Source organism: Camelus bactrianus, chromosome 4, assembly GCF_048773025.1.
Source record: "Camelus bactrianus isolate YW-2024 breed Bactrian camel chromosome 4, ASM4877302v1, whole genome shotgun sequence".
NCBI classification, from domain to species: Eukaryota; Metazoa; Chordata; class Mammalia; order Artiodactyla; family Camelidae; genus Camelus; species Camelus bactrianus.
The window spans coordinates 34,221,930-34,248,868 of NC_133542.1; the positions used below are offsets into that span (position 1 = coordinate 34,221,930).

The 26,939-nt window shown below is 42.0% G+C and overlaps 1 protein-coding gene across 1 annotated transcript in view; it reads left to right on the forward strand.

Annotated features, from left to right (window-relative positions):
• PGM5 (phosphoglucomutase 5) overlaps positions 1 to 26,939 on the forward strand; it is a 160,250-nt gene that overhangs the window by 119,105 nt on the left and 14,206 nt on the right. The window contains exon 10 of the mRNA XM_074361657.1: positions 12,436 to 12,570. Coding sequence (XP_074217758.1) covers positions 12,436 to 12,570 — 135 coding nt within the window. The remainder of the gene's footprint in view (positions 1 to 12,435; positions 12,571 to 26,939) is intronic.

A 26,939-nucleotide genomic window follows, 5' to 3' on the forward strand; every position in this document is an offset into this window, starting at 1 on the left:
AGATTTAGACCCAACACTTTTTCTGAAATGTTTGCAGCCTGCATTCCCTCCATACAGCAGTCATTACATGTGACAGATTCAGAAAAGTTTCCAAGAGCAAAAGATCCCTTTCCTTGGGACCCCCAGATGCAGGGATGTTTCACCTCTTATTACCTTATGTCACTGAGGAATGATAAGAGCTTAGTCAGATAGGTTTGCTACTCCTGTAGTGGAAGAAACAATTGAAAATTTTGCCCCATAAACCCAAAAGGAAGATTTATGGTTGAGAATTGTTATAGAAGGTAAGTGGCACAATCAGCCACAACTTCTATTATGATCTCATCCCTGTGAATTGTGTAAGGGACAGTGAAACCTATTACAATTATTTTTCTTCTCAATTTTATTTACTGGCTATGGCAATACTGGCCACTCTGGAAGCACATTTTAACATTTATAGTCTAAATAAGACACCCTGAGTAATGTTAAGCGAAGTTCCATTCTGAAATCCCCAAATTCTTATCTTCTTATACATGCTTGTCTAGTCATTGGTAGGTTCTGGACTTTATCTACTCATGCACAGCTTGTCTGTTGAGCTCATTTGTTTTGCCGTTAAATCTGCTAATACTCCGCCTTGTTTCTTCTCCAATGCACTCAGTATTTGGATGCTTTTTTCCTTGACTTTTCTTTAACTGTTCACATCAGGCTCATTGCTCAAATGGATCTTAAGTTTATTTCACGTCCCCTCAGCTTCAGCCCTGAGTATTGGTTTCCATTTTTACGTGGCATTTATTGACTTTCCCCCCCATACTCTTTCGTCTGTCCTGAAAGGTGGCCATAAATAGATGTGTTACCAGAACCTGCTCTTGGGAAATTCTCTAGTAATAAAGGAAGGATAGTTGTTCATCTGCCCAGATTCCAGGACCCAAGTGATACCTTCATTAGCTGGTGGCCCTGGATCACACTAGAGCTTCTTGCAGGTCTGGGTTTGGCTCAGTAAAGACCAGTTAACACTCAGCAGCATCCCTGTTGTCAGCAAGTCACAGATGGTTCTTTGACCACAGCTGGTCCTGTTGGCATAGAAGGGGAATTCTTCCACAGGTGGAGCCATTGCTAAACTTCCACTACTCATGGGATGTCTGTATTATCAGCATTTAATTCCGGGGATAGTTGAGTCTGGGGCATATTTTATGGAACATTGTTGCAAAATAAATATCTATTCCTAAAAGACATATTTGAATTTAAATAAAATAGTGTTATTTTAAATAGTCATAAAGTACTTTGGTGCTTTCATTCAGTAGATATTTCATGAGAGCCTACCAAATGCGTAGTATTGGTTTTTTCATGGTTCAGTTTTTTAATGTAAACATACAACAGCTTTATTGAGATATAATTCACATTCCATACAATTCACCTGTTTAAAGTGTACAATTCCATGGTTTATAATATATAGAGAGAGTTGTGCAATGATTACAATCCATTTTAGCACATTTTTTATCACCCCCCAAAATAAACTATGTACTCTTTAGCTATCATCTCCCTTCCTACCCCCAGCAACCATTGATCTATTTTCTGTCTCTATAGATTTTCCTATTCTGGACATTTCACAAAAGTGTATGTGGTCCTATGTGACTGGATACTTCAAGCAAAATGTCTTCAGGGTATATCCACGTTGTACTGTCTATCAGTACTTCGTTCTTTTTTATTGTCAAATAATATTCCACTGTGTAGATAAACTACATTTTGTTTTATCCACTTATCAGTTGATGGACATTTGGGGGTATTCTACTTTTTTGGTTATTATGAATAAAGCTGCTGTGAACATTCATGTAAGTTTTTGTGCAGACATAGGTTTTCAGTTCTCTTGGGTATATTACTAGGCATGGAATTACTGGGTCAAATGATTAGCCTGTGTTTAACCTTTGAAGAAACTGCCATATAGTCTCCAAAAGCAGTTGTACCATTTTACATTCCTCCTAGTGGTGTATGAGGGCTCCAATTTCTGCACGCTTTCATCAGCCCGTGTTATATGTCTTTTTGATTATAGAGTGCTATAATTTGAAAATAACCTACTACATTATGGATTATTTTAAAATTAAGATACAAGGAGACTTAACCTCCATAGGGGGAAGCAGAAGTATGCTTTGCCTAGCAAAACCCGAAAGAAACATAATGCAGCATCTCCGTTTGTTGTGGGAGGTAGATTACTATGGTTCCCCAGTGTTCTCTCATGTCAGAGTCAGACATAGGTTTGAAGGTTGGCCTTGTCACTGCCGAGATTTGTGACTTTGGGCATGTTACTTAACTTCTTTGAACTTCAACATGATGAAGGGTGGTGGGATGGCATGCTGGCAATAATCACCATATTGGGTTATGGAGAAGGTGTGAGGAGAAAGAGTTATAAAGCCCTTAGGCACAGTAGCTAGTACCCATTTGATGCCCAAGAATTATCGGTACCTTCCCCCTTATCAGAGTCCTTAACTTGTCTGAATATCAGTTTGAGGAAAGAGCATGAGTGGCACTTAAGTGTGCCGTATTAAAGTCAGAAAGTCTTGGATTTGAGTCTTGGCTCTGCCACCTCCTGGCTGGGTGATCTTAGGCAAGTTACCCAACCTCCCTGTGCCTTTTTCTCTTGTCTGTGGAAATAGGAATAGTAATTGTGGCTGCCTCATACAACCATTGGGACAATTCAGTCAGGTAGTACATATGAAGTCCTGACACATAATAAACACTAATAAACGGTTAACTAAAATAAGTTATGTTAAAAGAGCATCTTTGGGAAAGAAAGATTTGTAGCATTTAATGAGCCATAAATGATAAGAAAATCCAGGGTACAAAAACCCACAGAACAACATACAACTTTGTAGGGTGTCACATGAAGATGTAGGACTGACTCTTCATTTTCTGAGTTATCTGTGAATTAATTCAAACTCATATTTCTCTGCCTCCCCACCCCCTACACACATATACACTTTGCTTCAGAAAGAAGAAGGTTTTTTAAGACAGCTCAGTCTCCTTTTTGTCCTTCATTTGAAGTCAGTCAGGAAACAGACAGTGGGAAAAAAGCTGTTTCACATATATCTCTAGAGATACAGAAGAAACGCTTCTTCATCCAAAATGAAATTAAAATCCTGTTCTGGTGATAAGCTCCCCACCCCACATCCACACCACTGTTGTGGAAATGTTCAGCAAAGTCTATTCTTCTTGTGAGATCCTGTAGGGGTCATTCAAGGAGCAAGAAGGAAACCCCAGGAACCTCACTGCCTCACTGCAGCCTGTCGGGTCTATGGCTGCTTCCAAGTGTCCAATATTTTTCTAACCTTGAGCGCCAAGAGAAAAGTTGATGTGTGCCTTCCATTAAACAGGACCCAAGAGAGACTCTGATTTGGAAATAGCAATTTAAGGAGGCACAGCTCAACAGCTGCAGCTCGTCTCTCCGTGGTCCCATGAGCCTGTGTCCCTGGTTATTTTCTGGTAAAATCTAGTCACATGGATGAATGGTGATGGTTTTGTCAAATGTGAGTGGGAAAAACAGCCAGTAGCGACTCTGAGAGTAGGGGAGCAGATTGATCAAATTGCTGACTAATTTAAGTGGTTCCCGGTTTATGCCTTGTAAAGAGATGGGAGAGATGAGGGAAGGTTAGGTGACTCCCTAAGGCCAGAGGTGTGGCCCAGCCTTTCCTCAAGGATGAATTCATTGTGCAAATATCAAGATTTTCCATGGTGCTTGGCACTCTCTCCCTTCCCCTCACCATCAACATCTCGGGGAACATTATCGATAACCAAGTTATCTCTTACCATTGCCCTCCCCATCTCCTCCTTGTAGCCATGATTATGAGACTCTTCGTGGCTCTGGGAGAAGGAGTACTCCAATCCTGGTGTGTTGAATGAAAGACAGTTTGACAAATGGTACTAGTACTGAGTGATGGTATATTGCCACTAGGGTGGGCATCAAGCCAGAACTATGACCTGTGTTTTGAAAATTAGCTTTGAAATGAGAAACCGTGACACTTTGTGGGCAAAATTTAACCGAGTCTCTATGACTCATCCAACTCCTTTATTTCTGTTTAACAAGATCAGAAATCATTAAATTCTATGAGTGCTGAAGTCATTTGCAAGTAAAAGTTCAGCTGATATTAAAAAAAAGAACTGATGTAAGTAAGTGCACACCAGTTACCTGATGTGGAAAAAGCCGAATCCAGTTTGATTATGTCAGGCTGACTCTGAGCTCATTAATACCTCTTCAAGTTACGCAGCCCGCGTGGAAACATTTTGATGTTGTCCTCAACCTGGAAAAAAATAACCATTTGAAATTATTTCGGAGAAGAAGCACACTTTGAGGACTGATTCTGAAGTCAGTTTGCTTTTAGTGTTGTTACTTTAATATGCAAGAAGGTGCCTGTATTTTTTAATTTCTGTATTTAGAAATAATTAAGAAAGTGAATTGGCAGTCTTGAAATCACAGTTTAGTCTGGCACATAGTGCTTTAATATATACTGTGGTGTTGCCAACTCCTGGTCAACAGACATGGAGAAGTTTACTGAGGCCTCATCTCTGGTGACCTCGTATGAAGGCAACTGAACAGTGTCAGCTGGAAAACTTGGGGCGCTCTCTCTTCAGAGTTAACTGGTCAACCTTTAACTTCAAGCTTCAACTTTTGTTACATTCCAATGAACCAGCTGAAGAGACTGTAGTATTAACAATCCTTTTCCTTTAATGTGCCATTTACTGGAGTGTGATTTGTGCATCTAGAAGTAGAATTTAAGAAATCACTTTAGCTAGACTGATTATCCCCACTATGGACTCTAGTTAAATTTTAATGTTAGTATCTCCTATGTTGAGTGACAGAAATGTTTAGGGATTGAAGTGTTACTATTACATGCATGTCATGATCAAATTTGGGTTAAAAAATCCTTTTTCTGTTGGACGTTGTGATTTTTTATTTTAATTCCCCTTAAAAAATATACTTGCCTTTCCCACCTTAGTACAGTATGGTGAAGGTAGTAGAAGTTTGATTCATTCATGTGTTTATCCACTTGATGAGTATTTTCCAAACACCTACTACGTGCCAGTCAGCTTGCTGGGCATTGAGGGTGCAGCAGCGCAGAGGACAGGCTAGCAGGGAAGACGAACTGACATTAAACTTGTAATGACTACGGAGTTTACTGAACATTATTTTAGAGAAATAATTTATTTGGAAGTGCCTAGCAGAAGGAACGAAGCTAAACCAGGGTTCTGGAAAGCTCTTCATGGGGAGGTGATATTGAAGCTGTGCCCAGAAGAGTGGTTGGGAGCTGGCTTAGGTGAAACTCTCTTATCAGACCACATGCTTTTCTTCCATCAGATGTACTTATGCCATTGTTCAGCTTTTCAGGTAAAGAGCTAGGATTTCCTATAGGCAATCACACTCTCAATGCGATGTTACAATAGCTGTGGTTACGGTTCTCAACTCCAGTGCTCGTGCTACAACACTGTAGATGTGGTGAGCAAAGACAGCTGGGCCTCTCTTGCTAGGACACCTGAAAACCATGAATCACATTTGTTTAATATTGGATACTTTTTCTATGATTTTGCCTATTTGTCTTCCAAGGACCAAACGTAGATTCAGTGCTTTATAACGACCTGATGGCTGATTTGAAAACAGACACAGGGAGATAGTTTTTGGTTAGTTGAGAAGTTCTTACTCCCCTGCTTCTGACTGGTTAAGAGTTTTGTTATAATAAATTACCTTCTGCTGACATAAGTTGATTGCTTTAGGACTCTTCTAAAATCATGATAGTAGAGTCTTGTTAAGATGTGCTTTAAGAGTCTAAGCATTCTGGAATAGCATCCCAGTTACTTCCTACTGAAATACTAATGTCTGTATGTAGTCAAGGGGGTGGCCGTCACCAGGAAACATAAATATTAAAGGAAAAAGCTGCAAACTATCACAGGAACTGAGGGAGGAAACTACCCCCTGTCTGGGTAAAGTATGTCTGAAACCAGAATAACCCAGAACTGGGCCTGGTGTTGAGTGAACAGGCATCAGCAGCCATTTTGGCCAAAGACACAGGAAAATGGAACATGTGCGACTAGTTCCGTTGTTCCAAGCTTGATGGTTGGAATCTGGATGAGGACTAGCTTTTAAGTCTTCAGTCCCCAGGTAGCCCTCTCATCACCTAATGGTTTTTGCTGGATGGGTGTTTTAAAAGTGAACTTAAGAAGCCATTTGACCTTCATTTTTCCCAGATAATTATTTACAATTGGCCCCCAAGAGTGCTGGCTGGTGGTAAAAAAAGGCTAAATGAGAATTGTTCCTAGGGTTAGGGCAGCTGGGTATGGCTGTGTAGTCAGTGCACTGCAAAAGGCACAGGCCTAACGGGAGAGGAGAAGCTGAAGTCCAGACCAGCCAAGAGGAAGGATGCTTTTCTGTAATTTGTCTTTCCAGAGGGGGCACTGTTTGTAATTTAAATAAAGGCATGATATGGACTAGCTGTTGCCCTGCGCAGCCACTTTTGAACTCATGCTCGCAGCTAATTCTGTGGCTTAAAGTAGAATGGGGGTAATATCTAGGTAATTTTTTTCATGGAGAGATATGTCTGTCCAATCCAAACCTTCTGCATTATAAGCTGCATACTTTCTTCTACAAAATATGGTTCAGATGTTACACAGCAATATTTTCACCTTGAAGCTTTCCAGATAAATCCTAAGTATTTCCCAAGGGAGATAACATCTGAGTTCATCTCACAGAGTCTCTCTCTTCCAAGCCTGTCCTATCTCCAGGTTCACATGCCTGGGGTGGCCAAATGACTGTATATGCGACATTGTACTAGATTTCAGGGCCATGTGCTGTTTTCCCCTGGAATCCATCCTAAGCCAGTCTTTGACTAGGTCAGATGCTGCCAAATAACTGTTGGTAATGTACAGTTCTTCCTGCCCCACCTGGCTGCAACATGTCCTATCGTCTCCAGACTAACATCTGGCAGCTCTGCATGTATTTAGCAACTTGCAGATTTCCCTGCATTGATTTACACAAGAGCTTAAAAAAAAAAAAGAACCCAACATTCATTTATCAAATATTTATCAGATACCTACTCTACGTAAGGCTCTGTGCCAGTTTGGGAGACCGTACAAAACATATGAGATATTGTTCATAGATTTCACATGAGAAGCAATGTATGGTTGTCAGTGGTTTCATATGGCTCAACCTGAAATTATAAGCCTGGAGTCAGAAGACCTAGGCTGAAACCTTGGTTCCTCAATTTACTGGATGTGTTACCTTGAGCAAACTTTTTGACTTCCTCTTTCTTTTCGGTAAAAGAAGGAGATGGCCTGCATGACCCTAAGGTCCTTCTTTCAGGATCTTAGGAGTCTAAATCGACCAATCAGGAAGGAGTATTTTATTGCCAGAGAAGCTCGTTCAGTGTGAGGTGTGGAAAAAATAAATGGTAACAGATCCGTGTGTTTAGCAGTGATTTCAGAGGATGTGGCAAAGTTTTAAAAATAAAACTAATCTTAATTCTGCCTAATTTAAAAATAAGTATGTAGCATGGCACCTCAAACCATCGCCATTTAGGCTTTATGTGGCAATCTTTTGCAAAATCTGGAAATTTGGACAAGTTAGAGCATAATACCATTTTCAGCAGAAGCTTTAACATAAGAATAATAACTCTTTATATGTGATTTATCATTTTCAAAGGACTTTCCACATACATTTTCTGATCTGTTGCTTGCACCAACCCCATAAGCCAGGCTGTATTATTTTTCATCCACTTTTTAGGAAACAAAGGCTTAGAGAGATTAAGTGACTCACGACCACCGGCTAACCAGCCAAGGCGGAATTCTAGCCTGCTTCTCTAGTTGTTATTCCTGTATCATTTCCAAACTCTGACTCTCCACGAACAGCAAACCAAAGCGGGGAAAAATCTAGGGAGAAAAAGAAATGCTACAGAGATAGCTGGAAGCAGATGGGAGGACTGTTGTGTGGAGTGGTTCTTTAATAATCCTTTTTCATTGGGACAAAGCTAAGAAGGGCAGAACCACCCCCCCCCCCCCCGGGCCACTGACGCATGCAACTATGACACTCAAAGGGAAGAGAAATGCTAGGCTGGCTAGTGCAGCGCTCTGAGGAGACTCCACCCCGTAGTTCACCGTGTCTTCGAATGGACGAGGGCATCTGTGTCCCTTCTTTGAGCTGTGACTGTTGTGTCATCCGGGAAACTCCAGCTCCCCGTCACTGCTGTGGCTGTGGTGGTATCAGAGATCCCTTCACTGTTGCTTCAGGAATTCCTCAGGAGAGTGTACTAGAAACAATTATTTTCAGATGCTCAAGAGGAGATACTTCTAGTGGTCCTGCTGCTGACAAGACACCAGGGGGCAGTTTTCAGGACTCAGCAGCAACATGATGTTTTATTAGGCCCCTGTGTTATGGCCTCACAAGAGCCCAGTCTGATGGTGGTGTATACAAGAAACCACAGATCTTAAGGGGATCTTGCGTAAGACTGAGTAGTATAGTGAGTCACTTGATACATGAGGCAGGTGACTCAGAGTAAAAAGCTACTACAGTGATGTCCACATACGGCTGCCCATTAGAATCATCTGGAGAACTTTTATAATCCCAATTACCAAGTCACACCCCATGCAAACCCAATCACAATGTCTGTGGTGAGAACCAAGTACCACTATTTTTTTAAAGACACCCTGGCTGATTTCGATGTGCAGTAAAGTTTGCAGTTAATGGGCTAGCTAATGATTTGTCCGGAACCTACCATGATTCAACTCCATTGTTTTTAGCTAAAACTGACAATTGCCTTAAAGATGAAGGATGAAGAGACACACTATCTTTTACAATTACTCTTTAAGGTGAATGTGGGAGTGCCAGTTCACCAGGGGAGAATGAATGTGTTTCCATTTGGCCTTGTTAAATGTGGAAGGAGGCCTTCCAGTGGTGCTCACACTAGCTGTTGAACATGTAGTGACATTCATTCAGCAAGTATCTGCAGAGGGCCTACTGTGTACAGGCATCATCCTGGGCTGGGTCAGTTGATAAATAGTGAAAAGGGAACATCAAGAGTTTTATCCTCCCAGAGCTTATCAGCTAAGGAGGGACCCAAAGACATAATTCAGCGATTCCAACACTTTAGGGTTAAGATCGTTGAGAAAACTTACTTTATTCATTTGCACTGGGCCTTATTTCTTCAGGAGGATTTGTGGCAGCAAACACACATAATGAAGTTGTTAGAATATAAATAAGAAACAGAAATCAAGACTAGGGAAAATATAAATAAGAGTGGAGAGTCAATAACAGAAGAAGAAAAATTCATAATTATGCAAGTCATAACGATCCACTTGGGCTGAACTCAAATTTGGCATTAAGTGTCCTGGCAGCCATATTGAGATGGAAACTATGGTTAGTTATAAAGTTCTAATTGTCAGAAAGACAAAAAAATACCGGTTCCTCAGGGAAGGAAAGGCTTTCCTAATCTTGGCTCTTGAGGAAATGTCTCATGCGGAGCTCCATAGTCTCCAACAATATTCCTGTAGTGACTGCAAAAATGGATTTTATAACCACCAGTGCCCTACAGACCCTGCAGTGAAAGTGAGGATATAAAACTAAAATGAAATTTAATAAATCCATTTCTGTCTTGAGTAGGTGACCAGAAGTAAGTTGATTCAGGCCAAATATATGTCCAGATAAACCTATGGCTGAAAGCTGGAATACCTGGGGGACACCCTTATAATAGTCTTCATAATTTCCCTCTACTGGGATTTCAATAGGGCTTATGGTTATATTTTTGATATTCTGGGGTAGAGTTGACAGGTACATATTCCATGTTGTGGATAATGGAATGGTTTATATCAGGGGTCACCATTGTCTGTAAAGGGCCAGGTAGTCATTACTTTAACCCTTGTGGGCCAGTCTCTGTCATAATAGTTGAGCTTTGCAGTCAGCACATGAGCACAGACAACACATGAGTGAATGGGTGTGGCTGTATTCCAATAAAACTCGATTTATAAAAACAGGTGGCTGGTCAAATTTGGCTGACATACTGTTTTACCAACCCCTAGTTTAACCTAAAAGAATTTTAAAAAGCAAAGTATATCATCAGTATTCTTTTGTTGGAATTATGGAATGTTTAGAAACTTGGCAAGTCTTGGTCAGTGGTGACTTTGGCCTCATAATTTAGTTGATAGTAGGTGATGATACATGCTGGAGAGAACATGGATTGTGTTCAGGTTGCAAACTCATTAAGTTCATTGGAGGAACAGGCAGACCCCAAAGCAATCCAGTAAAACTATTCATACATCCAAGTGACACTCAACAGACAGGGAACTTAGGGTTGTTGCAGCCAGAACTGGGCTGGGCCTAAGCATTTTTGTTCCATGTGGAGAAGGAGAATTGTTATGTTCCTCACCTGGAGGTCTCACAAAGCAATATGGATTCTCTATTAAGATCTCATGGTTCCTTAGGAGAGAGAGAAGACATTGGATTATTTCCATCAGGCTGATGTGTGCTATTCACTCCTTTATCATCTTTTCAAGTGCAAAATCTATTCTAGGCTACCCGATGTAGATTCTAACCAACCTTCCATGAGTACAGCCAAAGATGTGGCTGCCCTCAGGAAAAAATATAACATGATTTCACTGTAAAAAGGGCTTAGCTATGAGCAGGTAATATATATTGATGGTTTATCATGGCCTGAATTCTGAAATACCCTCCACCGGTCATAAACTAATCTGGGAAGTTAATTGTGTAATGAAGCTAGCTATCTCAAAGATTAAATCTGGGAGGTCGTCAGAAAAGGTGGCATCAAGTGATTTAGTATCTGCAATAATAGGTGGTTTAGGGTTTCAGCCGTAGAGTTGGTAAAAACACGGCTGTGAATACAGTGGTGGAATCAACCTTTGGGGCTTCATTGTCAGTCTGAACAGAATTTGGTGTACCATACTCTCTGGATAGTAGGAAATAGGTTTGTTTGCTCCATTTGGAATGTCCTAACTATTCACTTCAGCAGCATAAGGTAGTTAAGAGAATAGTTTTATTCATTATAATAGAACAGTCCAGGCTTATGGAGCACAAATACTCTTTACCTTCATATATCCAGGGCTTAGCCCAGTATCAGATACATAAGGGTCACTCTAAAATGTGTGCCCAGTGAATGAATCCTGGACGATATCATCCTGTCTACAAGGCTAGTGTCACAGAGTGATGGGCTTCCAGGAAAGGGACATGGCTCCTTTTTATGACACAAATTGTGGCAGACACTGGACTACTCCAAAAGAGACTAAGCTTTTTGTTTTGGGATTGGAACAAAATATGCCTACAGAACTTAAAAAGCAGAAAACCACTCAGGTGGAATCACAGTGTTCCCCAGCCGCTATTTCCAGATGGGGGTTGGGGTAAGGGACTGGCAGTCAGATTTATATGACATGTATGAATATTTCAAATTATGGCTTGTTCTTAACAAGCAGTAGTTGAGACCCGAGAAATTTCAAGGATAAATTTCTTTGGGAAAATGTCTGATATCAAAGTTGCCTGTGATTTTGACTTCTTCAGAAATAGCAAGTGACCAAACATCTTATGTTATTCCTTGCTTTCTCTCCTCTGGCCCCTGCCAATAGGCTCACGTATGACAATGACTTTATCAGTTGTTTTAAGAAAACAAATTTCCTTCAACAGAAGTCATAACAGAAGTTATGATCTTCTGGTCATATTTTAAAAAATATCAAGGCCACTAATGAGAAAACATGCATAGAGAATGGGGATGTTCTGAGCCAAAATCAAATCCTGGGTGGCCATGGGAGGTGCTACTGCAGCTCTGGCTCCACCCCACCCTGTGGCCAGGTCTTACGAGTGAGAAGGAAGGAGACAACCAAGAGGATGGGGACGTGTACAGAAACCCTGAGAACCCAGTGGAAGCTCCAGCCCTGAGCATTTTATTGAAGGATTCCACTGCTTACCAGAAGAACTTGGGAATAAGGACAGAAACAAAGAGGAGATGAACTTAAAGCAAAGTCTAACATCACATGGGGGTAGCTTTAACACAGGTAATTTGTCTTACTGTAAGAGATAAATTGCTTACCCAGTTACATCCAGCAGGTTCCTAAGGGACAAACTTTGACTCCAGGGACATTTATTAAATAACATCCCATCCCTGTTACCTCCACCTTTCCTGATTCCCACATCACCAGACCAAGGGAACTTGAGCATCTGTTCATAGTTTTGCTCCTAACCCTCCCCCACATTAACCACAAGGCAGCAGAAATAGAATGGAGACAAATACTTAACCTGAAGCAGCTTTAGCTTCTAGGTTCGCCTCGCTGTCCTGCTTGGTGTAGGGGGAGAGCCAATTATAAGTTGTCATGATGCCAAGCATCTTTGGGTCCTAGGAATATGTCTGATCTCCAAAGCCAGTATTCATTATTTTTGCCTGTGCATTCATTTGTTCCCTGATCCATCCTGGATGTTCTTGCTCTCAGGGCCTGAGGATCATTTTCTCCGACGCATCGCGGCTCATCTTCCGGCTTAGTTCCTCCAGCGGCGTGCGGGCCACCATCAGACTGTATGCAGAAAGCTACGAGAGGGACCCCAGCGGCCACGACCGGGAGCCCCAGGTACCACGGCAGAGCTGCGCTCTCCGCACTGTGTCATCTTACCTCTCCTGGCAAATGTAGGGAGCTGCTGAGGGCCTTTGGTCGGGGTGATTTTACTTTCTAGAAAGGAGCACTGATAGCTCCAGCTGAAGGACAAGCTTAGAGTGACTCCAGACAAATTTAACTCATTCACTGCAGTGTTTGAAACAGAAAAATTGCTCTCTGGCATCTGTGATGAGTTTAGATCAGCATTTCCCAAACCGCTTGCTTCTCGTGACTGTCCTGCAGTTTGCTGATTGTGGTGACCTCGAGAGAGGCACCTTGTATAGGTAAGTGAAGGACATTTTGTGTTAGTGGCAAGCTGGCCAAACTCTTCAGAGCCTCAACTGTACTCATATAAATGATGAATTTGCAAGTGTTTGGAAAACTCTGGGTTGGACCATGACCTTGAAGTGCCAGTACAGATACTACCCTGGGTTTCTTCTCCGAGTTGCTGCAGAGCAGGGAGGGGCCATGGCTGGTCTGAAGTTAAAGTTAAGGGAGGGCACTGACAAAGCCAGGCTAGCCTATGTTTGGCACAGCTCCCCCAGGTTGTCAATGCAGAGCTAATTAAAAACTCACTTAAAAAAGCAAGAGCACAACCATATCCCCACTCTCATATCTGCTAAAGCTCCAGGCAACATTAATTAACACCAGAAAGCACCCGCTATCGTGTCGGGCACTTCCAGCTACACTGCTGGCTGCCTCTGCCCCCGCTGGTCTCTAGTTCAACCTGGGTTTTAAGGCAGTCTTGATGAGACAGTTCCTCGAGATGAAAACATTGGTTCCACATACAATGCTTCTATTGTGGAGAAATAAAAGAAAAGAAAAACACTGCTTCTCAGTTTAGAATCACCCAGAATTTTCGGTTATAATTTGCCAAAGTTGTGGCATGGATGGCGTAAGGCACCAGGGAGGGTTATCTTTCTTTGTCAGTAGTTCAGTATTTTTAGGTTTTGATTTTTTTTTTTAATGGTTTCTTTCTTTGAAGAGTCTCAAAATACTTGATAAAATGGTACCATAGATCGTTACCCCTGACCCTGTCACCAGATGTCTGGAGTAAAATTATCCCAGATGGGGAAGTAGAGACCTGCAAGGCCGGGGGCTGTGGTCAGGGTCACCGAGAGTGTGAAGGGGCAGAGCATGAGGCCAGCATCGAGTCCTTGGCCTTTCCTTCTCAGGATCACAGGCATTCCCTGCAGGGATGTGCCAAACTCTGCCAACATAATTTGTTAGTGAGTACATTTCACCCAAGATAGTACCAAATTATGCAAGAATTGGAGGCTAACCCCCTCTTTCCATATGAAACTCTTCTAACATCTCATGTTGGGAAGCCAGATTAAAGCAAGGGCCTGAAAGTCCAGAGCTACGTACAGGGTGAGGAATGACATTCCTGGCCTCACCAGCTCTGACTCATTCTGACTTGAGGCTATTTTTTTCTCAGCATTCTTTTCCCTATTTGCATGGGGTAAGTGGCTGTGATATTTGCTTATTTTTATTTACCTATGTACTGACTGCAGAAGTATGATGCCCAGGCCATCAAACATGTGTAAAAAGAATCCTAGGTACATAAGAGTCTCTCTCTGAGGTGGTCCCCAAAAGGCAAGTGGTGCCACTTTTTAAAAAAGACTTCCTTTGAAGCTGAAAACCACCACAAGTATGCTGCTAGAGGGTTGTGTGATAAGTACATACTTCGATCTGTGGGTAAAAACAAAAGTAATGCTTGTTATAGTCACCGTGTGGATTTCCCATCCTGTTGGTCTAGAAATTTTACCATTTTGAATGGTTGGGAAATCCCTTCATTGATAAAGCTCTTCTAATCACTGATATTCCCTCCCTTCCTAATCATAAGGGAGGGTTTTCCCAGACCTAGCTAGGTGGGCCACGGAATATTTAGTTTATGATCTAGCTAAAAATTTTAGATTAAAATAGAACTCCTTATTCAACTACCAGACATCATTGACTCACCAACTTAAAGCTAAATTTATTGTGTAATACATTTCAGTCCAGATACAAGTTAAAGTAAGATTTTAAAAGGCATCTAAACCCCTGAGGAGAAGGAAGCAGCATCTCTGAGCAGGCCCACGGTCTCAGTTACTGCTGAGCTGTACCTAGGCATGCAGTCTGAACCACTGGGGGCCTCCTTCCAGCACAGCTTTCCAGGACCACCTGCTTCTGCCTTCCAAGAGCTCTAGAAGGAAAAGCCTTTGGTTCACAGTTAACAGAGATTAAAAAAAACAAGGCCTGCTCCTCAAGCTGCTAACGTTATTACTGGTCCAGGGCCTGGCAGGGCAACACCAGCTTGTGACGCTTTCTCAGCTGCAGAGACCTTTCCCACCCTTTTTAGCTTATTCCGATTTACAGTCCAGGAAGCAGAGAACAGACCCCCACCCTCCCCGACCCTTACACTATCTCTTGCACTCAGAAACCCAGTAAAGTATCTCTTTAATCTTTAGAGATTCCATTGATAATCTTATTCCAAGTCAACAGGTATTTTTTGTTTTTTTTTCACACCCCCAACTCAATACCCATCCACACTCAAGTTATTTAACAAGAAGACTCCCTTATGATTGCTGTTTAATAAGAGTTCCCTTCCACTATCTCGTCGGCATCTGGCTCTTTGCCTTTGCCCGTAGATAGTTTCTTTCCCAGACATTTTAAACACATGTGAACATAACATGTTTTAAACACTAACACTGTGGCTGCCTTGCGGAAGCCTTCATAACTATCCTGGTGAGGCAACTAGGAAGCCTTGTGATGCAGTCTATACGCAGGAGGCTCTACTCCTGCGTGTAGATTTTCCACTTGGGTCCTTTTGCCTAACAGTGATCATGCTATTTGTTTTAAGCAGATGTAAAATAATTTCTTATCTACATCAAAAAAGTATTTTTTAAAAGTTCTATTCATATGTACCTGTGAATTGGTGGGGAGGGGAGGAAGGGGAAGGGGAGGGCTCTGACGAGATAAGGAGGTGGTTAGCCTCGCCCTCACCCTGTGCCCTTGGTAAATCAGGAAGGAAAGCTTCCAAGGCCTATTTCTGGAAGATTACATAGCTTTAAAAATACAAGATTACTTTAATTTTACTGGCAATCAGTAGGCCTTCAACGAGCCCTCAAACCAGCTGGTAATAATTTGGGAAAAGGGATGAGCCAAAAGAATTTCAACTCACAGGTAACCAGGAACAGTCCAATTGTTTTCTTTTTCCTTCCCATAGAGTTTATTAGCAGGGCTGCTAGGTTAACTTTTTATTCCCCTTCTTTCCTTGCCCCTTTGAACTTGAGGGTGGAGTAGCTAATGAATAACAAAAGAGCCCAAAGGAAAAGGAAGGAGAAGTTTTGCTAAGGGCCAGGAGAATCACAGACTGATAATCAGCTCTCTGCTAATCAGCAGTTGGCTTTGGTACTTTAGCTGCAGACTAGAACAGTACCCCACCCCACCTAAGCCCTGGAAGGAGCCAGGTTTTCTCCAGCCCTCCTCGGAAATCAAGGGAATTTAAGTATGTATTTCTGATAAGCTGTACATACAATACTTTAAAAACTAATATCTAAGCACCTGAAGTCTCTCTGCCTTGGATTCATCTGTCAAAAGGAAGGCCATGTAATGTTTTGCTCTACCTGTTCTTATTATGACTTTATAATCCAGAAATATAAAGCACAGAGCCATTTTGTGTTATGTTGGGAGGACATATAATTTATCATCTAAACCATGATACTTCTGAGTGGAAGGGGGCACTAATAATAATTGAGTCTATCCCAGATGGTTACTCCAGCTACACACTTTTGTGCTGTCTTCGATCTGCCCATCTCTTTGGAGAGGAGTTTCTAAGAACATCAGCAATATAAACCTAGTAGTGTAAACAGAGAGAGCAGGCCAGTAAGGGAAGAGTTAAATCAGTGGTTCTCGTCCAGACTGCACATCGGAACCACTTGGGGCCCTTGGTGAGGACACAGTGCCTGAGCCCACTCCCAGAGATTGACTATAATTATCCTGGGATGGGCCTGTAGTTTTAAAAATCACCCAGGAGACTTCTGATTAGCTGAATGCATCTCAGATTTTCGTGTGTGTATGAATCACCTGAGGATCTTTTTAAACTGCAGACTCTGACTCAGATCTGAGTCAGATCTGTATTTCTAACAAGTCCCTGGGCATATTGTGCTGCTGGTCCAGGAGCCACACTTTGAACAGCAAAGACTTAGATGAACTGGGAATCCCTAAAAACAGGACATTGAAAAAAAACTTTTAGGGAGGAAATTTAATTTTTATTAAAAATTTTTTTTTAACTTTCAGAATCACTTTATTTTTTAAGTTAAAGTGTAGTTGATTGATCTTGAAATCTAAAACAGTAGAAGAGGCAGCACCTGCTTTCAGTGCCTGTGCCTGTGTGGGCCGCTGCCCTCTAGACTTCCCAGTTCCCACTGGGCTCCACTTGAATGTCTTCTAGGCATCTCCAACCTGACATGTGCAAAACTGAGCTCGAGCCAGCACCTTTCTCCCTCACCCCCCCCAAATTCTACTTCTTTCAGTATGTGGCAGTTCCATCCTTCCAGTAGGTTCAGCCAGAAATCTAGGATTTATCCTTGACTCTTTTTTTTCTTTCTCTCCTACCCCACATCCAATAGCAAATCCTATCAACACGACCTTCAAAACACAGCCAGAGTCCGATCCCATCTGACCACCTCTACCATTTCTACCCAGGGTCAAGCTGCCATTCTCTCTAGATTATTGCCATATTCCCTATCGGGTCTCTTCCCTTCCACTTCCTGCCCACACCCTAGTCTCAGCACAGCAACCAAAAGAATTTTTTCAAGAAATGTGTTAGATCACTCCTCTGAAATCCTCCAGTGGCTCCCCATCTCACTCAGAGAGGAGCCAAAACCCTTCCTGTGGTCTTAGATTCTACTGGAAGTGGCCCCCTTCTCCCTCTGAGCTCATCTCTCACCGCTCATCCATTTCCCTCTCCACTCCAGCCATTGTTCTGTGAACATGCCCAGAACACAGTGACACTTACAGTGGCTGTTCCCTCTTCCTGGAATGCTTTTCTCTCCAATATCTGCATGGCTTGGCCTCTCACTTCTCAGTGAGGGCTCCCCTGGCCACCATACATAAAATAGGCCTCACACCTGAGTACTGCTTAGCTCCCTTGCCCTGATTTACTTTTCTTAGCAGCACATAGTCTCATCTCACATATATATTTACTTGTTTATTTGTTTTACTGTCTGTCTCCACCTAGTAGAATAAAAGCACCAGGAGGCGAAGGCTTAATTTTTTTTTCATTCTCTCCCTAATGCACAGAATACCACCTGGCAGGCAGCAAATGTCCAATACAGTTTTGCCAATTGAATGAAATATGGGCAGTTCACAACTTATGATGGTTCAACTTACGGTTTTTCTATTTTTTGATATTGCAAAAGCAGTAGCATTCAGTAGAAACCATACTTCAAATTTTGATTTTTTTTATTGAAGTATAGTCAGTTTACAATGTTGCATAAATTTCTGGTGTATAGCACAATGTTTCAGTCATACACATACATGCGTACATTCCTTTTCATATTCTTTTTCATTACAGGTTAATACAAAATATTGAATGTAGTTCCCTGTGCTATACTTGTTGTTTATCTATTTCATATATAGTAGTTAGTATCTGCAAATCTCGAACTCCCCAGTTTATCCCTTCCCACCCACTTTCCCCCCTGGTAACCACAAGTGAATTCTGATCTTTTCCCTGGCTAGTGACATGTGGTACCATATACTCTCCAGGATGCTGGGCAGTGGCAGTTAGCCACCGCCACACAATCACAAAGGTAAACAACCGATACACTTACAACCATTCCGTACCCGTACAACCATTCTTTTTCCCTTTCAGTACAGTTTCCAGTAAATTACATGAGCTATTGAACACTTTTATTATAAAATAGGCTTTGTGTTAGATGAATTTGCCCAAGTGTAGACTAATGTTAGGTGTTCTGAGCACGTTTAAGGCAGGCTAGGCTAAGCTATGATGTTCAGTATTAGCTGTATTAAATGCATTTTTGACTTACGGTATTTTCAGCTTAAGATGAGGTTATTAGGAGGTTACCCATCTTGAGCTGAGGAAGATCTATATTCAGTGTTAATTACTTTGGAATATTTCAGACTGATTATATCACACAAGGAACTATTTAGTATGAACCTTGGTGCCACCATCAGGTTTTCTTCCATGATTGAGGGTTTGAATAAGCCAGTTGTCATTTTTAACATCCCTACAGTGTGCCAGGCATCATTCTACATATTTTCAATATATCCTTTATTTTACAAATTGTTCCAAGGGTCCCCAGAGTAATCATCCTGCTTTTGCAGGTAAGTAAAGTGAGTCAGGGAACATTCAGGCTCAAGGATCAGGTAATTTCTGGATTGGAGACTCAGACTAGGTCTTTACAAAACCCATATTGTCCATGGTAACACTTGAGGTCCGGAGGAGAGAGAATTTCTTCTAAACTGTACTTCTGAAGCCAAGGCTGCACCTGGAGCCTCAGTTCAGTGTTATCCATCGACAGACTTTTTTCTCACACCAATTCTCTGATTCTTAAACACCAACTAGGTGTCCAACAATTCAGTTCAGTTCTGACACTAACTACCCTGAGTTAGCCCAGACCCACAGGTAATGGGTTCAGTCCCAAAAGACTGCCACCACTTCGGACACTAGGCTCCCCACATTTCTGCCCATTTGAGTACAAATTCAAGGGTCTCCATCATTCCCCCTTAGGCTTGATAATTTGCTAGAATGACTCAAAGAACCCAGAAAAGCACTTTACTTACTATTAGTGGTTTATTATAAAGGATACAACTCAGAACATCCAAATGGAGGAGACACATAGGGCAAGGTATGAGGGGAAGGGTGGTCCGAGTTCCCTGCCGTCTCCCGGCATGGTGCTCTCGAAGCATCCTGAGGTCTTCACAGACTCAGAAACTCTTTGAATCCTGTTGTTTAGAAGTATTTGTAAGTTTCATTACATAGGCAGTTTGATTACATCACTGGGCATTGTTGACTGGACTCAAACTCCAGCCTCTCCCACTGCCTGTGAAGTGGGGTTTGGGCACCGACTTCCAATCCTCTCATCGCCTGGTTGGTTCCTTGGGCTACAGCCCTCGTCCTGGAGCTGTCTAGGGGCCCACCAAGAGTCACCTCCTTGGCATCAACTCAGGCATGGTTGAAAGGGCTTATTTTGATTGACACTCATCATTCAGGAAATTCAAGGGATTTTGGAAGTTCTGTGCAGGGGACGAAGACCAAGTATATTTTTTATTATCCTATACTTACAAATGTTGATAAATGTGAATGCTTAGAAAACAATCAGTTTCTCTCCCTTAATTTGAACTAGCCATGAATAGGTTTTTGAAAGAATTATGTTCTAAATACATACCAGTTATGTATACCTAATTGGGGATCTGAAGTGAGTGTTTAAAAACTTGGAGAATAAAGTTAGAAATCGAAATAATATTTATGTTATGTGGAAAAAATGGAATTCAGAAGTGATACTAACTTAAGCATTTGATTTCCATAACAAGATAAAAAATATGTATCTGTATGTATACATATGTGTGTTTATGTATGTATGTGTTTGTATGATACATGTACATACACATACACATGGTTTTGGAATCATACTAGATAAATATATATCAAAAACATTATGTTATTATTTAAAAAGAAAACCAGCACAGGGTTGTATTAATAGCCATACGTGCAAGGGAAAACATGAGGAAATACTTCATTTTATTTTGCTCCTCCGAGTTTAGTCTGTAGTGCTGTAACATGGAAATGTAGGGGAGGGTGGAGTGATGTAGGGTGAGTTTAGAGAAGAAACACGTGGTTCAAGGGTTGGGATGCAAACTCCATGGCCAAGTTAAAGAGCTGGCTCATTTTGCTTGAAAGAGAGGCGTGACCTGGAGGTCTTCAGGAATTTAAAGAATAATATGATGCAGAGAAAGATGACCAGCTGTTCTCCATAACTGATGAATATGTAATTTGAGGAAATAAATTCAAGCTGAACTGGAAGGGATTCAGGATGACTGTTGGAACAATTTCCCAACTGTGAGGGCTCCTGCTCAATTAGGATGGCTGGTTTGGGCTTTTCTAGAAGTCTCCATGACCACATAGATTCAAATCACTTTAAAATATGGGCACTGGTGGCAAGACAGAGAAAGATAACGTTTCAACGTATTCTTGAGCCTTAAAAATTTAGTTCTGTGGTTATTATTTTTAAAAAAGAAGAAGAAAAGAAGTAAGTCCTGGTCAGGTGGGTTAGATTTCCCTCTAGTGGTCTAGAGAGGAATTTAGAGCAGCTGTGTTTTCACAAATGAGTCTCTTGGAGCCGAACTTAAGAAGCAAATATGTATGAGTTTTCTTTATTTCTACTCATTTAGTTGAATTGCCTCCTTAAAAAATAAAGACAGGGCAAACAGTTCTTCTTTTGCTCACTTAGATACTGAAATCTGGACTCAGGCTCTGCTGTTTCGATGGATTGTTTTCCCTAGAACTGAGAACATTTCCTGGTGTGGTCATCTGATGGTGTGTGATGAACTCCCCTGGGCTGGGGATTTGGCAGGAGTTTTGAAGGGGCTAGTGACTCTCACAGTCCAGGGCTGTTTAGGGTTTTGGTGACAATGGGCCTTCCCCTCGGCCTCTGCTGGGATCTAAACTCCCTTCAAGGTATTGAGTGTGTGCTGGCTGGGGGCAGAGCCACTGTGTCCAGCCACACTGTGGATGTTCTAGGACTTGTGGGAAAGTGTGTGCCCTGATAGCTGACTGCCACTGTGAACCTCTCGTGTCAATCCCACAGACAGAGCCTATCTCAGAGAGCTCCCTTGTTTGCAGTTTATACCTCAAAAAGACCCTTATTCCACATCTTGGAGGACTGTCTTGGTATTGCCAGTTTACCCCAAGAACCTAGTGGTCTTAAGAAGCAGAAGAGCTAAAAGTTGTGCCTTGATCCTGGCTTTGGGTCAATTTTGAATTAAAGACCAAAGCACTTAAAAAAATGATATTTTCCCTCCCCACATCCCCATATGTAATTCAAAATAAATACAAAATTATCTTTAAAAATAAATGTAAGGAAATCTAACAAAACTTTGATTTTTCTTTCCTTACAATGCTATTTATTTTGGGGCTTCTGCTTTGCTGTGGCCAAAGCTCATGCTTATCCAGCTATTGGTTAACCTGGTGCCGTTTATGTACACAAATCAGCCTTGCTGGTTCTGTTTACTCAGCCTGAAAAGGGAGCATGAATGAATTTGCTTTGGCCACACAAGTCCAGAGGGTCACTGGCCATAACTCCTCTCACCAGATGAATGGGTTTGACAAGCTGTGGCCAGCACAATCGGACTTTCCCAGCATCCTCTTTGTTCCAGCCCAGATGCACAGCACAACCGGGTTTTCATGCTTTTCAGCAAAAAACCTACCAAAGGCTCACTGGCTGGCAGCGATTCAGGCTTTCTTTGAATCAGTGCCCTTCTGGGGTGGATAGTAAATCCTTTGCTCATAATAAGGGTGTATGTTGGCAAATAAACACTGATGGTGAACCTGGAGTTTGCCTTGTGACCTTCAGAAGGCTCAGGACCAGACTGTGCACTCCAGCCAACCCAGGAGGAGGAGACATTGGCTGAGTTTCCCACCACAGTCTTGCTTTTTTCCCATGGTGAACACAGGATCCAGCAGTTGGGGTGAGGAGTGTGGCTGTTTTAGCTCTCCTGTTTGCTCTTGGATGATTTTAAGTTTGATACCCTAATCCCAGGAAGAGAAACTCTGTTCAGGATGCAGGTGAGGGAGTTCCTTGCCCTTTGTTTTTGCTTCCCAGGAAAGTTGGGAGGTGTGACAAACTTCAGGAGAGCAGCATTTCAATACCAGAATGCTATGAAAGGTTTATGAAATTCTTGTTTTACAATTTTCTGGTGTGTTTTTGTTTTTTGGTTTGGACTTGGGTTTAGTTTTTTTTTGTTTCATTTCTGAGCACTTTTGTTGGTAGAAGTCATCTGTGAGGCACTGTTTGGTAGGTTGGGGCCTGAGTATTCCAAACTTAGTGATGGGGAGTGGGGGGAGGTAGAGGAGGCTCTGAGGGTTTTAAATGTAAGTTTTATTACTATTTGGGTATGGTGAGGTCAACAGATGAGCAGACAGTTCTCACTGAAAAGATAGCTTACTACTCACCATTCCCAAAAGAAGGGTCACATCACTCCACACAGGGCCACAGGCGGAAGCACTGGGGCTGGTTATGAGGCAGAAGGAATACGGGGAAATGTAGGCAAGAGCTTTCATTGTGGTTTCCATGGCAAAGAACAAAGAAGGCAGGGTAAGTAAGCTTAGGATTGGCTAGTTTGATAAATTTCAGCAGGCTCTGGGGCATGGGAACTGTTCCTGGTTGTCTGGTACCTGGCCCTGGAGTGATTAGGGTTAGTGGATAGTGGTCCGAGTGTGGGAGCCCAGTAAGGGAGGTGGTTGGGGTTTGGGCTCTGAATTGATCTGCATATGAAAGGTGTGCTCCCATGGGAGCGGTTTGCTGTCTCTAGAAATTAGCTAACGCTGGAAGGGGCAGTCCCTTTCAGTGTCAGCAAGATCCCAGGATGTCAAAGCATCAGAATAAAAGACATGCTTGATATGAAGAAGAAAAGAAAACAGAATACCTTTTTCAGGTTAATAAAATTGTGAGCGCACCGTGATTTTGTTTTTCCAACCACCAAGGCCAAATGGCCCACCATTCAAAGGTTGGGCTTTGGAATCTTACATCCTTGGTCTTGAGCCCTGGTTCTGCCATTCTCCAGTCCTGTAACCTTGGGCAACTCAATCTCTGCGCACTTCAGTTATTTTATCAGTCACATGGGGATAAAAATACTTTTTGTTTCATAGGATTATTATGATGATTAAATGAGATAATTCATATAAAGTGTTTTAAACAATGCCTGGCCCATAAAAAAGGCTCAGTAAAAGTTCGTTATCATTAATATTATTATTTTTGCCATTATTTTTATTAATAGCAATGTAGATGAGTTTTCTGATCGCATGAGGACCAGTCTCAGGCAAATTAGCGATTTGTTTATAACGGAATTAACTTGTCTTATCTTATCTTCTCCCATTAAATTCTCTGAGCGCCAACTGGGTATGTGGGAGAAATCCCAAGAGAACTGGCAGCTTCTAAAGATCTTGGACTAATAAGAGGATGCCAGGGCCTTGTGACAAGGTGTTTTAGAGACACAATACTGTACTGCAAGGTTCAAAACTGAGTAAGATTCTCTTCCTGTGTTTCCATTCTCCTTTTCTTTTCTCCCTCCTCCCATCACTTAGAATCCTTATGTCCATGGAGCTGGTTGAACAAATTTGCTGCCCTCCTGGCTTGAAGCAAGAGGTGCTGAGTTGGGGTTGTTCAATAGTCTTATTTTATCCAAGATAATGGGCAATGTGTTGTTTTTTCCCAACCCATTTTCCAGAAAGAAAGGATTAAAAGATTAGGGTGTGTGTTAAATAAAGGGTAGGCTTACTGAAGAGGATTTCTGGAGTCTCTGTTGCTGATGGTGAAGCGTGTGCTTACTGGCTTCAAAGTATTAAATGCAAAAATTTAGTCCCATGGAGTTAGCAAGCTTTCTCTGTAAAGGGCCAGATAGTAAATACTTTGTCTTACTGGCTGTATGAGTTTGCTAGGGCTGACAGAACAATACCACAGACTGGATGGCTTCAACAACAGAAAGTGTTGTCTCGCAGTTCTGGAGACTAGAAGTCCAAGATCCAGGTGTTGGCAGGGTTGGTTCCTTCTAAGGGTTGTGAGGAAAGGCTCTGTTCCAGGCCTCTCCCCCTGGTTTGTAGATAGCCGTCTTCTCCCTGTATCTCTTTACATCATCTTCTTTCTATGTGTGCCTGTGTCCAAATTTCCCCCTCTTATAAGTAAACCAGCCACACTGGAGTAGGGTCCACCCCAATGACCTCATTTTAACTTGATTACCTCTGGAAAGACCTTATCTCCAAAGGTCACATTCTGAGGTCCTGGGGGTTATGACTTCGGCGTATGAATTTGGAGGGGGACACAGTTCAGCCCATAACACTAGATATACGGTCCATGTTGCAGCTTCTCAACTGCCATTGTAGCACAAAAGCAGCCATAGACAGTACATAAACGAACTAGTGAATTTATTTATGGGCATTGAAATTTGAATTTCATATAATTTTCACATGTCACAAAATACCCTTCTGATTTTTTTCCAACCATTTAAAAATGTAAAAATCAGTCTTAGTTCACAGACTATACAAAAACCAGGCAATGGGCCAGATTTGGCTCAAGAGCTGTAGTTTGCTGACCCTGGTCTTTTCGAACATGACGCACAATTTCTGATTACATTCAGGAACACATACATCCAAGTGACTTCAGGTGAATGATACATTTGGTAAAAGGTAAAACTACATTTGTATCCACATGTGTTTATATAGAGAGAATTTTTAAGGTTTTGGGAAAAAAGTATCAAATATCTCTGGAAATCTCCAAAATTCTCCCTGGCTTTTGATTGCAGCAAAACAGGAAAGGAAGATGTCTTCAAGCATGTTTGTTTCATGAAATTGAATTCCTTTTTCAGGGGTTTGGTTTCTCATAGAAAAGAATCCTTCTTTTTCTATTTAAAGTGATTGCTTACAAATGAACTTCAGATGAGCAGCATTGTAACTATGCTGGAAGACAAAGGAAAACTATTCAGGAAGGACTCGGGGATAAACGGGATGAAAAAAGAAAGGTATGGGAGAGAGCCCTGGAGAATGCTTAGATATGGGCAGCAAGTGTGGGCCGTGTCAGCACTTGAACAAAGCCAGGAGTGCCTAGGCATTGTGTTCTGCTGTGAATGGGGCTTCCAGGAGTTGGTAACAAGGTACCATTGCATTTTAGATGCTTTCTCAGTGACCCCACGGAAGCCCCACATCCCTTAGGAAGTCAGGTCTGTTGTTGTTTCTTGTTCTTGGTTTCCTTTTAGTTACAATCTCAGGAATGGGCAGCATGGTGTTCAACAAAAGCTAAGATACTTTGATGATTGATTAAGATTTTTCAGCTATACATCTGATACTGTCTTTGACCACATGGGCATTTCTATGTGGTGAATCCCGCTACTCACCCTTACTTATATTAACATAGGGTATTTCAGAATTTGCAGTCATGATGAATTCACCATCTGTGTAATGGATAAGATTCGCTGAACAGTTGAAAAGCAAAATAATTTATACTATTTCTATCAGTATTTGCAACTCGCTGCCCAAGGGGTGGTCGCTGGACCAGCAGCATCAGCATCACCTGGTTGCTTCTTAGATGCAGAATCTCAGGCCCCACCAGAGACCTGCTGAATCAGATTTTTCAGTTTAACAAGCTTCCCAGGGGATCTGTGTCCTTTCAAGTCTGAGCATTCCTGCTGTGATGACCTTCAGGATCCTTATTTCCACCTCTGCTTTCCTTCCAGATCAGATAAATCCCTTTAAAGCCAAACCGCTTGGAAGCATTTGTAGACTAGAGGCTTGGGGGTGTGGATCTAGCCTCTGCTTTTCCCTCCTCCTTCTGGAAAATTACCCCCTGAAATGCAGAAAATAACCCAGACAAATGTCCCAAGACCTTTGAAGACCTGTTTCTTCTTCTCAGAAAACTTTACAAAAAAAAGAAACAAGAAAATCAATTTCACTTTGCATCTCCATAGAAACCCTGCCTCAGTACCAACTCTGCAGTGTTAGACTGTGTTTTCTTTGCACAGTTGTACTAGTCAAACTAAGAGATTCAGAATAACCTGGGGACAAAGAAAGTTCTGATTTAATTTTACCAAGATAGGAAGCCTTGCTAAAATTGTGGGTCTAGCACAATTCGGTTACTAGGTAAAGGTCAACAACATACTTAAAGTACTTAATGGTGGTATGGTAACTGCATCTCAAGGGCAAAGTCCACAGAGGAACATCTTCCTTTGTCAAAAGTGGAGGAAACCTTCAGTCACTGCACTCATAAAATGTATGTTCACTGTCCACAAATTCCACTCACAGTCCTTATGTCACGGGAGAGGCTTTGAGCAGAGGGCTGACTTCTGTCATTCCAGAGCCCAGTGCTCACGAGCCTGCGGCACTGCCCTGTGCTAAGGTCCAAGCAGCTTCACAGCAGAAGTTCTCTTTCTTCCCATGCTAATTCTGCTCCTCGTGCTCCGTGTGGCAGTCCTTGCAAACGCATTGCTTTAGAAGGGGGGTACACCCCCGGAGGAATGTGTTCTGAGTGCAGCGACCTCTGTTCCTTCTCTTTTCAGCTTTGTCTTGTCCAGCTGCAATCTTGACTGTGTTCACTCTGGCTGGATAGAGGGGGCCCCCAGTGCACACAAACAGA